The sequence below is a fragment of the Plectropomus leopardus genome, chromosome 8 (assembly GCF_026936395.1).
Source record: "Plectropomus leopardus strain MGB_pleo_1.0 chromosome 8, ASM2693639v1, whole genome shotgun sequence".
NCBI classification, from domain to species: Eukaryota; Metazoa; Chordata; class Actinopteri; order Perciformes; family Serranidae; genus Plectropomus; species Plectropomus leopardus.
In genome coordinates this window covers 23,723,122-23,741,224 of record NC_142183.1, presented here as the reverse complement: position 1 = coordinate 23,741,224, position 18,103 = coordinate 23,723,122, and the positions used below count along the sequence as shown (strand labels likewise).

Sequence of the window (18,103 nt, the reverse complement as noted above, 5' to 3'; positions counted from 1 at the left end):
GCAATAAGTCAGCAGTCTATTTATCTGTGTCTGTGTAATATTTGTTGCTGTCTGGAAATTTAATATTAGCCCAGAATTACTCATGGATGTTTGTTTAAATCACAAGGGAACAGCAATTTGATAGTCACTCGCTTGAGTTATTATTTCTAGTGGAAACAGGGTGCTGGTGGAAAATGATCAAAAGGCTTCAAAAGTTCAAAAATACTCTGTGTTGTCTCTTGATTTTTCCCAAACTGATGATGCTAGGGTTGAAGACAGTTAATTTTTAAAGAAAAATTCACTGAAGCAAGTAACTAAGGTGGATGTAGTTTTTTATCTTTAATTTTGTCAAAATAAAAGTCCTCTGCTCATGCACATGTTCTAAATATTAATGGAAGCGTGTCCACCATGTCCCCACTGAAATCTACACCTATAGAAAGATCTCCTTAATGAGTCATAATAACAGGATATTGAGCCGGTTTAGAGGTGAACACAATGCAGACATGAGTGCATTGGCAATCTTTGTCTTTTAGAAAGAGAGTAAACCAGTTTCCCAAAATGTTAAACAATTGTTTTAAGTGGATGAATACTATAATGTTGAGAATCAGTTCACACGGTGACTGAAAGGAGAAAGTTTTCATTTTATTATGACTTATTCCATATATCCCATAACTAGGACTACATACAGACATACATCAACCTGGTGATTCATTAGTGAAGCTGGTTGAACATTTTATGCAAAGCAGAGAGAGGAACAAATGGCACTGTGCACTGGCTCATCTAGCCATTATTGTCATTATTATTCCACATGCTGGCCGTCTGTAATTACCCACTGCGCTTCCCGGTACAACACACTCTCCCACTCTGAATTCTTTCCGTTGCTGGCTTGAAGATAATGTAATCACAAAATGAACCAAACTGCGGCGCTTTTGAATCACAGGCGGCAAGGAGAAGAAAGGCTTTGAAGTCGTACGGTTAATATTGATGAGGTGAGATATTTTAGATGATTAGCACCAGAGATTTCACTTCTTTCTTTTATTTTGCATCAGCAAGGTCAAAATGCCCAAAATTTCACACTTAGCTTACATTTTCCAGTGGCTTGATCAGTGGATACAGCAAAGAGAGCAGGACAGAAATGTCTAATTAACGACATCACATATATCATCCTCTGAATGAGCGGAAATAAAATGATTCAAATATTTTTAATGTTTCCAAAAAGCTGTGTGGAACAAAGAAGTATCACTAGCAATCTCTATAGGGATGTGGTTTTCTACGATGGAAGAAGACAAATCTCTTTTAACGTGTGATTGCTAGATGAGCTAAGCGCTACGCATAATTTAACAGTTTAGTCATGTTGACATGCAAAAGCTACTACATTAGAGGTTCAAGTAAACTTGCTGACTCAGAGCAACGTCACAGCAGTATAAAGCTGGAGTCCACCACTCACATTGTTACAAAATCCTTGTCAAAGTTCTGGTCACTACGATGCCACAGAAAAGCGCTCTAAGCATTGTACTTCTTGAGCAAGTCACTTTGCCAGTGCCTCTTGCGATCCGGAAACTCTCTGGGCAAGCGAATCTTTTTAAAGTCCTCGATGCATTTCTTCAGATCCTCCTCCAGCATCTTCTTCTCCTCCTCTTCCTCATCTAACCCCAGCGGGGGACCGCCGTTCTCCCTGATGGTGGGCCGTGGCAGCGTCTTTAGGTTGAGAGTGGTGGGACGCTGGGGGCTCTCAGCGGGAGGCGGTGTCGAGGGAGAAGGACTGGAGGTAGAAAAAGGTTTGGATGGCAGAGGAGGAGGCAGGACTGAAGGTGAAAGAGGTGGGAGGTCGGGGCTGTCTGCAGCAAGAGGAGGTGGGGGAGGAAGAGGAGGTGTTGGAGGTGGAGGACAGTCTGTGGGCAGCGGGTTTCGTATGTCCAGTGTTGTGATGTTGCTGGTTTCTGGAAGGCTTTGGGTGCGGCCAGTGCTGCTGGGCTCCGCTGTGGCTGATTCAGCATGAGCAGTGTCAGGGTGAGAGGTCACTACTTCAGTGAGAGATGGGGGGTCAGAGGGCATCGCCTTGGAAATCAGTGATGAGCCACCTGCAGCAGGACGAAAGAATTACAAATTAAAGTCTGTGAAATTTGCATTTTATGCAAAGTCATAATTAAAGGTAGCGTTTGTCGTTCTTCATGGGGAAAAAATGCTCATAATTTTTCTTGATGAGATTTGAGGCAGGGTGGAATCTGAAAAAGGTTAAAAAAGGTCAAATACAACTTTTGAAAATACACCTTCCTGCAGGTTGCTCTCACAGCTGCACACAGTGCATTCACTTAGGCCCATGTTGCCCCTCTCCCTCTGTCTGTGTTGATCAGACCAGAAATGAGACAAGAATTAGCATTAGGTGGGGTGCCATTAGCCACCCTACCGTCCTTCCGCCTAGCTCCCCCCAGGGTGGCCTGCTTGTCCAGGAGGAGAACTGGCAGCAGCTCAGGGGACGGACCTTTGGTCAGTGGTTGTAGCAGCTCAAACTTGGCCAGTGGGTGTCACAACGGGCTGGTGGCCAGCAGCAGTGCTCAGTCTAACCTGCTAGTGATCCAGCAGGGAGCTGGACTTGCTAGATGTGGGTTGCTGCGGTAACTAACTGGGGGGTCCATCTCCTGAGCTGCTGCCAGCTCTTCTGTGGCTGAGGTGGAGGACACAATATGTTTTGAGGCTTTTGCTAACTTATGCTATGAAAACATTAACTTGACGGCGCAAACATGAGCCTTTGGTTCCAGTTAGCAGAAGGCAAACTGTTCATTTTCTCTCCATCTCCAAAATGCTATGCCGATATTAACGTGTTTTTTTTTGTTCATTGTCAGACTCTCTTTTAGACTCTTTGTGATAAGCCTGCAGTGTAGGTAGTTGTTGCCAAAATTGAAATACTTTTTTCTTCAGGATTCTCTGCCATTTATTAAGGCTTTTGTCATCTGAAAGGACATGCACACACATCTGCATTTGAAGAACAGCCAATAGGAATGCCCTCTCTCTGAAATGACCTGTGATCGGCCAAAGTCTCCCATCACAAGATTGATTTTCTAGAGCCTGAAACAAAGCCAAGACGAGGTGCAGAAGTCTTTCAAACGAGCTGACTTACAATACGCTCTAAGTTTTTTATGGGATTTTTGCCAGATGAAGCCAAAGTAAAACTGCCTACCTCAGCTTTAAATGGGAAAATCAACACAACTCTCTGAGAGTGGTACCAATCTTATCATCTAATTCTCAGCATCATAGCCAATAAGCATTTCCCAAAATGTTAAATTATTCCTTAAAAATGGATAAATAAAATGATGAAAATAATATTCATACTCAGGTCTCAGTATAGTACAGTAGAGTTTCACACAGAAATTTGATTACCTTTCTCTTTTTTCTGTTTGCCTTATCAAAGTGTGTCAGTAGTGTGTTGCTGGCACAGGAACAAGCACCTCAGCTTTGAGCTTCACAGTTTTTGTCTCAGAGTACAAAAGTAAACACATGCTGGCACGAGAGTGCATAGGAGCATTATGGAAACAGAAATTAGCAGAGAAAGGAGCTCAGCAGGAGAGAACAGGAAATGAGAGATAAGGAGAGTGGAGGACAGTTTCATTTAATTTCAGTTCCCTTAGTTCCCTTTTACCTTTGCCTGTGAGTGCATTATCCTAGATAGAGTACTGTGACTGAACGGATGGCGTGAAGCCTCCTGACTGAAGCTTGACAAGTCATTTTTCACGGTATGTTGATTTTTCATCTCATCTCTATGTGAGGACAGAGGAGATTGCTGTGGTGCAACTTCTCGGAATAGTTGGAGTGGCACATGCACACTCTGCACCTCTCGGTATTTGAAAACCCATCAACCATTTTGAATTGTACCCTCTTTCTTTACAAACAGCCCCCCGCCCCCCAGCAGCCAGCGAGTGGGTAATCAGCCCCTCTTTTTCCTTTGATTTTCACTGTCTACATGATGGTACACAGCCTCAGATTGACTGAGCAACTCACAGCAAATGTCGCCCATGTCCACACTAAAGCGGATAAATTTCATCTTTTGTCTTTTTTTGGCCTTCCATTTCACGCTAATCCTGTGGGGGTTTTTTGACCATGGAAAACACAGCACAGCTGAAAATTGCCCCTTTTGTGTTGCAGGGTGAATTGGGAAAACTTGGCCAATCCAGAATGTCACTGTATGATTGTTATGCATTCTCATGCTCTCTGGTCACATGATACATTTTGGAGACTTCCTCTGGACTTCATGCCTGCTCTGTAAACAGTAAATAGCATTTCAGAAAATCTCTGGAGAAAATAGTGCAAAGCTTTACCACTGCAAATGCCGAACAAAGGAGATCTGAGCCTTGTTCTTGTTGTTGTGGTATTTCAATGTGGGCGCTGAAGAGAAAACAATCGGAAAATGTTCTGTGGACTGTAAAAAAATCCAATACATAAACATTTTAAAATGTATCCACATGAGTTTGGCCTTAGACCAAGTTAATGACAGTTCTTTGTGCATATTGCTCATGCACTCCATCACCCGACAGTAACATCATTTTAAACTCTCACTGTGAAGCTATAACGGAGAAACATATTAGACACTTATGATTCTCACAACCTCTCATGCATGCTCTTGCATAGATACTCAGGTACAATATACTATGCACAACCCAAACACTCACATGTAAACAGACATATGAAGACACACAAGGCCCCACACTCTTTCCGTCAACGGGGCTCATCGTCACGGTAACCCATCTTATATAACAGGAAAAGCTGCTTGTGTCAAACGGAGGCGGCACAGAATTTTCTCCCACTGCATTGGCTTTCTGAATACCTGAATACGAGTGTGTGTGTGTGTGTGTGTGTGTGTGTGTGTGTGTGTGTGCCTGTTTGTGAGAGCAAGTGAGTGTTTTCTTGTGTATTTGTGCATGCATGCATAAGCACGTGTGTGTGCGTACTGTATGTGTAGGAGTGAGTGTTTGCATGTGTGTGTATGCAGGCAGATGTGTGTGTGTGTGTGTGTGTGTGTGTGTGTGTGTGTGTGTGTGTGTGTGTGTGTGTGTTGTTATATTCCAGGCATGTACTGACATTTGAAAGAAGGATAGATAAAGACAGAGAGGAAGAAAGAAGATGTAGGGGAAGGAGGGGTTGACATAAACATGTGCTCCACTGTTTGTGTGTTTGGTGCATTCAATGCCTCTCATAATGAATACATGTGTTTTAAAGGGCCGCCTGGACGTGGGAGTATGGGGGCTTAACAGTGTCGAAGGAATAATCCACTGGGGGATGGGCTCCATGCTTTCCTCCATCACTAAGCCTTATGGAGGAGAACAGCGAAAGAGAGCACTCAACCCTTTTCCCCAGGCCACTTCTCCAGGGATATATGCAAAAGCCAAAGCACTTTCTCACACATCCTCTCCTCTCTCTCGCTCAGTTTCTCCCATCTGTTCAGTGTGACACATCCCTCTGTTGCCATCATTACTGCTATTAGCAACTCTAATGTGGCACTGTTGCCAGGGTTTAGCACCTCTCTGTCACTAAATGTCTCCTCTACGGTGTGTAATGTTGTCTCACCCCACCTGAATCTTTATGTTTTACTTGAATCATATCACACTGTGTATTATACACACTGACTCAAAACAACTATGACAACGAAGGCACTGAAATAAACACTCTATTTTGGTGGGGAAAAAATGTATTTTCATTCAGACCTAATAAAAACATACAGGAGTTGCTTTCTTTTTGAAGTCAAATGGATTTTTTTTTTTGCTAAGTAATAGCAGTAGTACATAGAGTATATCAATCCTTGGTGATTTTTTTAGACTTGTGTACCTTATTGGTCAAAATTGTTTAAAGTTTTATGATATAAGTGCACTGATTGCACCACCTACATTATTTTGATGCCACATGACAGTGTCAATTATTATGATTGTTACAATAACTGCTAAATGGGCTCTAAAAACTTTTTTTAGCTCAGGCATTCCCTATGTTTCTCTGTGACTGCACACGTTGGTTACTCTTTGTTGTGACTCGACTCATGTGGGATGCAGCTGTGGCTTAGTAAGTGGAGCAGGTTGTCCACCAATTAGGAGGTCAGCGGTTCGATCTGGGGCTCCTCCGGTCCTCATGTCTTAGTTTCTTTGGGCAAAATACTGAACCCCAAATCAGTTGCTTTTCCATCTGCGTGTGAGTCCGTTTAAGCTGAGTAGCAGGTGGCACCTTGTATGGTAGCCTCAGCCACCAGTGTGTAAATGGAAACACACATGCTGTGCAAGTCCATTTTACATATAGGGTAATTTCAGCTATGTGCTTAATAGTCTTCCCTGGAAGCAGTTTCCATTATAGTGTGACCTACTTACAGTGCATTTCTGTATTTGTTGTGGTGGTGGTGACATTTTTTTCTTAATTTGCTTGTGGTTTGTTTTGTGAGTTGTATGTCTTTGTTTTATTTGCAGTGCATTGAGCTCTCAGGGCCACCGTAGATATGTATGTGCCAGACTATTTCTTGGCTAAGAGCAATAACTTTCTGGAGGCATAGAGTCAGAGTCAGGCTAGCTGTTTCCCATTGGTTCAAGTCATCACTGTGCTAATCCAACCTCTTCTCGTTCCAGGGCATCATATACATCAGTCTGGTCAGAGGCTCTTGGCTTTTGATACCTATAGCGTGCTATGCACCAGTCTTCTAACAATCTCCAATATAAATCCATTCCTAGCAACAATGTAGTAGAAAGAAAGTAGTATCAAATATACATCGGCATTTCACCCTGGTGACTGGAGTTTGTCCCGTCTGAAACCAAAAGTCAACTTTGAGTCTTTTAAACTGTGTAATGTACTTATCATGACAGGACATGTGTGGCATAAGTCATGTGACATACTAACTGATTTACTGTTACATAACAAATTAAATAAAATTATTGAATATGTATAACTTTAGGCCTTAATAAAATTTAAATGTCAAAATGCCCAAACTGTTCTGTTTGTACCAGGCTGTAAACACTTTGGGCATTTTAACATGTAGGTCTATGGGGATTTAATGTGTTTTGGAGCCAGCTTCAAGTGGCCATTTGAGGTACTACATTGTTTGGCAATTCCACTTTGGCTTCATTTCTCAGCCTCTGAGGTTGCCGCTTGTATTTAACAGTTTGGAAGTGAGAAAGTGTTAGCTAATCTTAATGAGTCGACTGGTGAATGTGGTTTGAATTTAGAATACAGACATCAGTAGGATCCATTTTCTCCTCTTACTCTCGAAAAGACAGCAAAGAAGTGTATTTCCCCAAATATTAAGCTGTTTCTTCAAAAGCATAATGGGTTCTTACAAATGATCAGTGTTGTATAACATCCTAAATTTCCTAAAGATAACGATTAAATATATGCAAGCTTGGTGAAAAGGGGGGAAAACTTTATCAGCATTTGTAGGCTCTACAAGATGATGCTTAGATGCTGTTTCCTCAAATATGTCCAAAGATCCTCATTTGAAAAATAGCTGCAGTGTCATTATAGTACACAAATAGAGTCAGAAAAACAATGTCATTTCAGTTTGACTTTAACACCTCACAATGTATGAATGTAAAACAAAGCTGTTTAAAAATGAATGCATCAGCTGCTTCTGTGTTACCTTATATATGACTAGGTCATTCAGCCTGTGGGTACTTCTTAAAATTCATAGTGGCCACTGACAGGTGTTGTGACCCGGGGATTGAAGACTGGCAAACAAGAGGACAGCATCATCTCCATGGTAACGCTACAATGACGTGCAGGAGCCCGAGCTACACCAATGCATAGTAATTTCTCTTAGACCGAGACGAGCCTTTAATCAGAAGTGTGAAGTTGTACATATGGCTCCATCCTGCTGCTCTAATGGGAGCTCATGCTACATAGTTTTGGCAATTACAGCATGTTTTATATCTAATGACCTCGTATTCAGCTCAGATATGCAACATCTGCTTTGTGAAATGATCAGTATGGCGCCTAGTGACGGAGAGGGCCTCACCACCCACTGTCTTCTCATTCATTGTCTTTTCCCTCTCTGATTGCCATCAGAGCAAAAACATAATCAGACGTTGTAAGGCTATATTCTTCCGAATAACTTTACAAGGTGCAGCACAGGCACAGTCGTCCATATCAAAATCACCAGAGTGTACTCACATGTCTCTGAGCAATTACAGATCTGTCAGTCTACATAATGTGGAGGAAATGCGTGACGTAAACAGCTGGAGACCTGGGAGCTGCTGCCAAGTAAGAAAAGCATAGAGGTTAGAGGACAGAAAGGGGGAAAGAGAAACCTGTGAGCTCATCATCGGGAAGTAACCTGCAGAATTCTTTTGGGAGCAGAAAACTCCATTATATGATTCTTATTTTTGCAGACTTGCACAAATGTTAGATCCAAGTGTCCTGCCGATTCACCTGCTCCATGTGCCTCCTCTTTATCTTCCCCCCTGCTTTAAACACCCTGAGCTGCTGCCTGGCTGCCGCAGCCCATAACCAGCCTGTCTAAGCACCCTAAAGCCCATCCTGGCACCCCTCAGCCCCTGTAGAGCCTGCAGCCCCCCTGCCACCTGCTTCTCCTCAGCCGGGGTCCATCCCATCCCAGGACTGCAGCACCAAGGACAAACCAGGCTGTCCAGATTACTGATAATTAGAGGGGCAGATTAGAGCCCAAGTGTCCAGATGGCCGAGGTGAATCCCATAGTGCTGACAGACACATTTAAAACTCACTGCTTAAAGCAGGATACATTCGATCAGCTGAAACAAAGTGACTACTCCCTGCGCTTACACATTGTTTCCACAGCAATGATACCAGTTTTGTTGTTAGAAGTAACTATATCATTACATACATGAAGTGTAACTAATAAATTCTAAATTTTCCGTGCCAAGATTACATCAGCATAAAGAAATGAAACTTTTTTCCCCCTCTGTCGGTGATTGATGGCATGCAATTAAAACTCATCAGATTAAAGTAATTTGCCATCTTGAGACATTCATTTGCAAAGACAGAAATTTTAGCATCATCAGCTGTAAACACATCATGAGACTATGGGCCTCTGGGCACAATTACATAAAAGCACCAATTTCTAAAGTTCAATTTGTTTATCCATAAAAACATACAGTGTACCCATCCTAATGAGACAATGCTGATCAATAAAATCTAGTAAATATATACCCATAAAATAACAGCACATATAACAACAACATAAAATGATATATTCAATAATAAAAACTGTAAAAAAAAAAAAAAAAAGGGGGGGGGTGTAAATAATCAATAATTTTACAATCCCTGTTACAAAGGACCCACATTTGTAATCACTTTGTGAATTTTTAGTACAGAAACTTCATGTTGGCTTACTGTGCAACTGTTAACTTTAGGATTAAATCAAACAAAACATACAAAATATATATATTGCATCAGACTCTGTATGAGTGGGACTAATTATGGCCAAAATATTTATTCCTACTTTCCATTTAGCCCCTTAACACTGGAATAGGCAGTGTAATTTTGGCTCTTTTGTGCAAGAATTCCACAATCAACTTTAGGCATCCTGTAATTCAGCTGGAGTGAGAGAACACTAGATATCTGCACCTCCTCTTGGCTCCATTTTCAGGCTTTAGAGAATCCATCCTGTGATGGAAGACTTTGGCCAATCACAGGTCAGAGAGAGGGCATTCCTACTGGCTGTTTTACAAATGCAGATGTAAGTGCATGTTTTTCAGTAAAAGCCTGATTCACTGGCGGGAAATCCTGCAGATGAAGTTGCTATTCCAGCATTGGCAACAACTGTCTACTCTGCAAAGTGAACCAAAACAGGAAGAAGCACATATCAAACACAGAATCTAAAAGAGAGTCTGAAAACAAACAACATAAAACACATGTCAGTATCAGCCAAGTGTTTCAGAGATGAAGAGAAAGTGTTGCTAATGGTTAACCTTCTGCTAACTGGAGCTAAAACGGCTCACAGCTGTGGCTTCTTGTTCATGTTTTTTGCGGCATTAGCTAAACCCTCGAGTCACAGTGTGTCCTCCGCCTCACTTCCCGCCGCTAAAGACCTCCTCAACAGAAAAAGAATGGGCAACAGCTCAGAGGAAAGATACCCAATCGGGGCGCCCAGTAGCTCACCTGCTAGAGCAGGTGACCCTTGTACAAAGGTTTTGTCCTTGCCCTCTCTCTTCCTCCTTTCACTCTAAGCTTTCCTGTCAAATAAAGGTGAGAACCCAAAAATAAATGAAATAAAAAGAAAAGAAAGACCCCCCAGTCAGCGGGTGCGGCAACCCGAATTCAGCCAGTAGACACTTCAGCACTAAGGCATCAGCCCAACTCCATGCTTGTTCAGAAAGCTTTCTGTTGCTGCCGTTACACAAATTGACCCAGGGCTGCTGCTGGCCACCAGCTAATTGTGACACATTGCACTGGGAGGTTTGCACTGGCAGAAGTGGAGCTACTACAGCCGCCAACAGAAGGTCCGTTTCACATGCCGCTAACTGTTCTTCCTCTTGGGAAGCAGTACACAGCAGCAGGGAGCGAGGCGGAGGGACGTGGGGTTGCTAGCTCACTAATTCTTGTCTCATTTGTGGTCTGATTAACAGAGAGATAGAGGGGCAAGAACAGGCTGAGTGAATTTGCTGCATGCACGTACACAGTTAAATAAGATGAAATAGTGAATATTTAAAAAACACTGGGTCACTGTACGAAGTGTTATTTGTCACTTCATGGAGGCTGTGGCTTTAGGGGACCTGTTGGCCTTTAATGCATCCATGGCATTTAGCTGTTGTATTGTATGTATTGTATGTATTGTATGTATTGTATGTATTGTATGTTGTATTAGTAGTGAACAATTGACATCTTTTAAATGCCAGTTGCAGCTTTCTCTAGCAGAGGAAGGTCAACTGTCCTCCAACTGTTTCCGTCTGTTATTACCACAACTTCCACCTCCCTTTGCCCAATCTGCCATTTCTCGTTTTTTTCTCTCCTTTTCCTTTCAAACTGCTCCTGCCCCACTCCTCATGCTCTTCTTCACATATTCACAGTCGCTACGGCCCTGTCACTGAGGAACTTTGCCTCTTGAGTTCTCCTTTTTGTTGCCTTCCTTTTTAATCCTACAACTTGCTTCTGAAACTCTGACTCACTCCCTTTAACTAATTTCATGCTCCCTCATTCCCATCCTACTGTTTCTTTGTATTTCTGCACATCCCTCCTGCTTTCCTCTGTCAGTTATTCTTTCTGTGTTTTGGAGCTTAAAAGAGAAGCGAAAATATGGTGAAGTCAAAGAGAATAATAAGGAGACGATGTGGAGAGAGAGAGAGGAACAGTAACAGAGATTCGGTACTGTACTATCACTCGTGACTTAATGTGCTCCTTTTCTCTTGTTAACTCCCACATCTGTCTCCTGTCTTATGTACAGCCTTGACCTTGCATGATAGCTTCACTCTGCAGGAGACATGTGTGAAAAAGAGGAGGGGGAAGTGGGGCACCCATGCTGGAGGATAGAGCAGCACACTGACGATACACATCTGACTCCATGACTGGTCCACTATAAATAACCCAACACACAATAAAATAAAGTTGCCCCAAGCCAGCGCTACTGTACTCTGCATGTGGGTGTACACGGCAGCGTGGGCGAACCATGTTGTTGTCGAGGACAAGCACAGAGGGGCTGGAGCTCACGTACGTTTACATGTGCAAATGGACAAAAGGCATGTAGAGCTCTCTACTTACATTCATGCACACACACATACTGTATGTCATATAGAGAAAGCAGTGGTAGGCCTCAGGCTGCCGCATATGCTCTCTCCAGCTCCCCATTACATGCTCCTGTTGGCTGACGCTACTCCCAGGTAATTAGCAGCAACGATGCTTTTCTACACTAGCATGGACTTCCCTGTTTATTGCTGTCAAGAGTGCACGAGGGAGGCAAATGGCTTGTTTGCCTGCTAATGCCTTTTTAACTGATCACACAGAAAGAAGAGTGAAAAGAAGGCAGCCAATTAGATCTAAAACCTCACAGCTCCAAGTCATTAGCCTCACACGGGAGAGTTGTTGCACATCTTCTCCAAGCAACTTCCCTCCCTCTCTGCATGTATGTGTTTGGAGCAGCTAAACTGCCCACTCAGCATATTTGTGAGACAGGGAGTGCACCTAGTTCATTGCCCCTGCGTGGCCCCCCCTTATACCAACCCAGCGGTGACCCATCCACACAAACACTCATCCTGTCTGTCCGCCAAATATCCACGTAAGCACAACACCAGGACGAAAACAAAAACAGAGCCAAAAAGTATACTGGCACACAGATCTTGAAGTAGACAAAACACAGAGGCTGAAAAAGACATAAACAAGCACAGAGCCACAGATGGTTGCAGCTGAATGAAAAGAAACAGCAGCATGTAGACAAAATCTGATACACATTCAGTGTAAGATGTTGAGAAAATGACTCATCGTGGAGCTCTGTGTTGTCACAATTACTCATGTGATTTGTCTATTCATAAAAGAGAATGCAAAACTGAGAACCTGGGCTGCTCATAGTCAATTTAAAGGCACAGTTCACTTAAACATGAGAAAGACAATCTATTTTTCTGCTGGAAAATATCACTTTCCACCTTTCTTTTGATCTAATCTCACTATGAATCAATATTTATCCCAACCATACTGAGTAATCCTGTGGATCTATATCTGTCTGGTGTAACTGAATTTCTGTGTGAGTGTTGACGGAGCAGACAGGCCACAGAGGAGCACATTACAACACGGCCCAGTGACGGCTTTGTTTGTCTGGACAGCCCAGCACCTCTCCGAATAACAGCGCATTTCATGCTGCTCAGGAAGAGAGATAAGATGGGAACACCAAATCCTTCCCCGGTTAAATACTCTCCCACTCTCATCTCGCTTCCACCAGGTTATCAGTCTCACTGTCTCTCCGCTTCCTTGCCCCATTTTCCGGTCCCTTTTTCTTCCTTTCACGTACATCCGCTCCTGTCCTCCCCTGCTCTCTTTCCTTTCTTTTTCCAAACAGGGGAAATGATGATGACCCAGCTGGCTTCGAGACAAGGGGATCATTCTAAGAGAGGGAGGCAGACCGAGCCAAGGCATGTTGCCATGTAGAGCCGCCTAGAGTGACAATAGCACCACAGGAACACGCCATGGGTCAAATCACCGCCTCGAGGGAGAGAGAACAGCCTTGTGCTCTCAGGGTGCATTTCCCTTGTGCTTGTGCATGGCGAGAGTTAAATAATGAATTGCACAAGCTCACTGAGAAACTCTGCTAACTTCAAACCACATGTATAAGTAAAACGAAAATAAAAGATTTGATTAAATTGTGTGCTGTGTGCAAATAATACAATCTACTATTTTGATTTTTTCCCCAAAAGACAGAGAAGCAAAATTTCATTGTAAAATATCTTTATTATAACACTCTAAATAGAGCAAGCATATCACGGTGGTGACACAGCTAGAGCCTGCTCCTTGTTTGGCAGGCAAGACAGGCGGGCTACACTTTCTCAGCCACAAGTTTCACAACAGAGCTTTAAAAAAAAAATAAGGAAAAAAAACCCAAGCAGCATTTCATCACAGCTTGGCCTGTGGACCTGGCTGCTGCCGCTGTTCACTGTCGCAGTGTCAACACTTCTCACACATTTACTGTTGAATGTCGAGTCTCAAGGCGACTCGTGGAGGTATAGAGCGAAAGAGAGGTTCAGGACGCCTGAAATTTTACACATGAGGCGTGTGTCTCTCCAGGCTTGTGCTAATGACTGACCTTGGCACTCCCAAGGTGCGTCGGTTTGCTTGGAGCACTGTGACTGAGGACCCTGTGACTGTTTGGGCTGAAGAGACACTGCAGGCACATTATTGTCCTCCGTCTCTGAGGATTCGTCATGCATTGCAGACCCGTAACAAAAATCGTCTGTTTTCCAGGAAAGCGGTCACATAAATGTTTAAACAGTTTTTTGTGAAGCTCATTAGCTATGCTTTTATCTAGGCCAGACTGAGATCAGGTTTGAAGGTCTTATACTAAGGTAATTAGCATGTGATAATCCCTAGGTAAGAAAACTGAGTCATAAAACTGCCTCACCTACTTAAACATGACCCCGGTTGTTGCTCAAATTATGTCCAATTATATTTTGATGAAAATGCTGTGTTATTATTGAGAAGACAAACACTGTCTTTAATCTTGTGAAGACCATACAACTACAGTATTCACTGTCCTGGATTCTGCTTTAAAATCTTTACTGTAAGTACTAATTAGGTCAATTATTGGCAACAAAATAAGGGTTTGTACGCTGCTTGAACAGAGCCTGTTATCTATGCATGTCCTCATTTTTATCCTGGCACTGTCTTTTGGTCAACTGCTCGATAAAAGACTGGGCTGAGAGAAATGAAAAAGTGGGGAAGCAGATGGGAGGAGATGTCGCCTGAGGGTAGAGTGAACATTTAATATGAAGTAGAGTTTATGTCCAAGGACATTTCCTTTAATAGGAAATGGTGGGATGAAAATTTGAATTGGTTTACTTGTGATTGAGTTGTATTGTTGCTGGAAATTAAACATTAAAACTGCAGTAAAAATCAGAGCATGTACCACTTTCTTACTCATGGTTTGTACTGACTGTCATTCAGTGCTGGGAAAACATTTCTTGTTATGAATGGAAAATACAACCCAAATAGAAAGAAAACATATTTTATTGACAAATCCATTTTTGCTTTTTCTGTTGTTGTTGTGCTGAACACTTTTAATTTCAGTGTCGTCTGCCCCTGCAGCGACACACTGCAGCAGGTCTAACATATTGACTTAGATGTCAACAGCACTTCATCACACTGAAACACAACATTGCGGGTTCTAGACATTTCAGAATACATTTATTGTCACTGTCAGACGCTCTGCCAAAACTACAACCTGACACCGCCTAGCTCAGGAGAAATCCTGCACTACACTGCCTCCATGGCTGCTTCTCAGCTCAGAATCCACCTTATATTCAACCTCTTATCTACATTTGGGATATTTCTCTAACTTTGTCTGCATTCTCACGTCATCAGCTGGATCTCAAGTGCCTTCAGTTTGCGTTGAAGTCTGAGGTATATGATGTGCAGACCTGTCCTGAGGCTGTATCTGGAAACGACCGTCTTTCTTAACTCCTTCACCTGCTCGCTAAAAACTGCCCTCACAATGCCCTTGCTACAGTAGTGAGAAAACATTGGGCTTTGGCTGACTTCAGCGTCATCCCACCCTTTCTTGTGGTTATCCACTTACAGCGAGTGAGAGCTATCATCAAATATGTAACAGCTTAAACTAATACCAAACTGAGTATTAAGAATAACATCATTGTATACAGAACACTCAAAACGTGATCCGCTAAGGTGACTACCACATTTTTTTCTTTTTTCTTTCTGTTTTTCTTTTTTTTTTTTAATGGAAAACAACATGTAGTCATAATGAGAGCCTGCCCCGAGAAGTACTTCACTTTAAAGACACTCTTAAATATGTAATTGAGCAAAGACGTGTCAAAGAAGCACAATGAGGGAAAAAATAGAGCAATGGGCTATGAGTGATGTAACACCTTCCATCTCCTCTGCCCTCCCAGCGTGGGTGATTACAATACTGAAGGCTCCGTTGCACAATCAATACGCAAACCTCATCTGGCAACCTTTTTTTTTTCTTTCTGACTACAAAATCTCATGATATTTGAGCTTTCATCATTGTTTATCAAAGCTGTTTTGCCACACAATCTGTGTCTCTGAAAAAGGAAACTCCACACACCTACTTTTCCCTTTCAAAATAAAAAGCATGTTTTTTTTCCTCTCCCTGTCCATGTGGCTGCATTATCATAATCACCCTCATTCATTCACAACTGAACAGATACTGTATGGCACATTCCCAACCACATGGTACTGGACACATTTAATAAAAACTGAAGGAAATAAGATTTTTGTGTTACACTTTTTCTTGTGCTAGGGCCGCTCACGTCCCTCATGGCTGATCAGATGTCCAATTATTTGGTAATTTAGTTCAGAGGAGCAGGAGAGTCCGATCTGCTCGTGTAAGCAGGCAAAGTTTAGCACTGTACATCATGGCCGCTCTTTGAAGCCCTTTCCCTTATGCCGGTATGACTGCTTTAATAGTCATATAGACACACCGGGGCGCTTATTTAACAAAATTAGCTCTTGGATACAGTATTGTGCTTCACCAAGGCAGATGCAATATATAGAGTACAAAAGGGAAATAGTACACAGAAGTCTCTGCAGGGGAGGCTGTGGGGTTGCTGTGGCCGAAGACTACAACTACATGGAGCGGTGGTTTAAGCAAGGGGAAAAGCTGGACCTGAGGATGAGGGGTTGGATCTGGGATCGAGGGAGAGGGCTGCAGATTCGACCTGCAGAAAAGGTATGAAGAGTCGGAGCAGCAGCTGTTCATGGGATAAAAGCTGGAGGCTGCAGAGAGAGATGGAGGGGGCACAACATCTACGGTACATCTACTGGTGCAGAAGCCATCAGAGAGAGAAGGACAGGACGGCTGGAGGCTGGAGAGGGGGGCACTTGGAGACAGGGTGGGGGGACCGGGGGAACAAAGTCTCACTCACGGTAGAACACATATTCAGTGTAGCTGGTCCAGATCTTGTCGTCCGTCTGCTCATGGGCAAAGGCGCAGGTTCCTGTGGAATTACAGGCCACCATGTGGAAGCCTGCGTCAGCCAGCTTGTCAAAAGCCTGCTCAAGGAAGGTGAACTTGAGATAGTAGCGGGACGTGTAGCGCTCAGGGGGGCGATCGGGGTCACGGCTCTCGTTCAGTGTCTCCCCAAACACCTCTTTGGCCAGAGAGGTCTTCCCACACACCATGATCCGTGCCACTCTGCGGAATTTGGCATCGGTGTGGCTGTCACGGCCCAAGGTGTACGAGCCTCGGTAGCCGATGGTGATGAACCCGGAGCGTTTGCCATCCATGGCACCTGGCACCAAGCTGGCACAGGCAGCAGCAGCAGCACCCAGGGAGCCCAGGTTGCGGGCCGTGTCAATCCCAGGTGACGAGTCCTCTGGGTCACTCTGGCATCCCTCGTCGCCAAGAGAGTTCTGCTTGCTGATTTTGGGCGCCAGCAGCTTGACAAGCTCTGGCAGGTTGAAGAACTCGGCCTCCCTCTGCAGACGCCCGCGCTCAGGGAAGTGGTCTGGAAGAACCAGCTGCTGGTCCCGCATGTAGTCCAGGATGTAACGAAACAGAAAACCATCACGGTCCACAAAGAAGCGCCCCTTGGTGTCCCTGGCCAGTCCTTTGGCTGACTTCCGACTGAACATCTCCCATAGCAGGGAGTCTGGCACACTTGTGAGGGTAGAATAGCGGGTTATGTACACCTGCCCACCAACATTGAGCTCTATGATCTCTGGGAAGGGTACCTCCTCTCCAGATATGCCACTATCTGGTAAAGCCATGGCTTGCTCCTGCCTCACAGTTGGGTGCAGCTTTAAAACTCTCTTGATTGTGGAGAAAGTTCAATAACAGGAGTTGAAAAGGGATTTTCACAGTGGTTGATGAGGCCTGTTGCTGTCAAAGATTGCAGGTCCTGCTGCGGTGGATCGCCTGTGGTAACGGAGCTGCTAATCTGCAGCAGCGCACAATTGGTATGCGCGCAATAAAAACTGGCCGCCACTCTTGCATCAAAGCCGGCAGAAACTAAATGGTCCCATAAACACACCCTCTATTCTAACTACAGCGTTCTCCCATTATTGCTAAAACATAGCGCGGGGTATTTCAAGCAGCGTTTAGAGGAGCCGTTGTGTCCGCGTCCTTTACGCGCACATAGATGTGATATCCTGAGATTGAAACTCTGCTTTTGACACCAGTTCTCTGAGCAGGAAATGCACCATTTGCACAACTGTCCATAACGACTTCTCTTACTCTAATTTTGCTCGGTTGTCCTGGCGCAAACAGGATCAGGTGGCCCAACTTCAACACTGAGGCAATCCATAGTTGCTGAGATCTGTGGGTATCCCGTACACGTAAAGCCACAAGACTATGAGGACGTTGCTGAAGTAGTGACTGGTGAGGAAGGTGAACAAAAAGATCTCAATGGTTTCCATCACTCTGCGGTTAAAATTTGCGCGAGACGCTCAGCTGTTTGCTCCCTCCGCTCCTCTCTCGTGTCAGACGGTAACTCTGCTGCAACGTAACGGGGG

At 43.8% G+C, this 18,103-nt stretch overlaps 1 protein-coding gene across 1 annotated transcript; it reads right to left on the bottom strand.

Annotated features, from left to right (window-relative positions):
- Positions 1–600: 600 nt before the first annotated feature.
- On the bottom strand, positions 601–18,103 carry kctd12b (potassium channel tetramerisation domain containing 12b). Its single transcript, XM_042493217.2, has 2 exons — positions 16,516–18,103; positions 601–2,060 (listed from the first exon to the last, which is right to left on the bottom strand). Exons 1-2 carry the CDS (start codon positions 17,357–17,359, stop codon positions 1,483–1,485), a joined length of 1,422 nt encoding a protein of 473 aa, XP_042349151.2. The 5' UTR covers positions 17,360–18,103; the 3' UTR covers positions 601–1,482.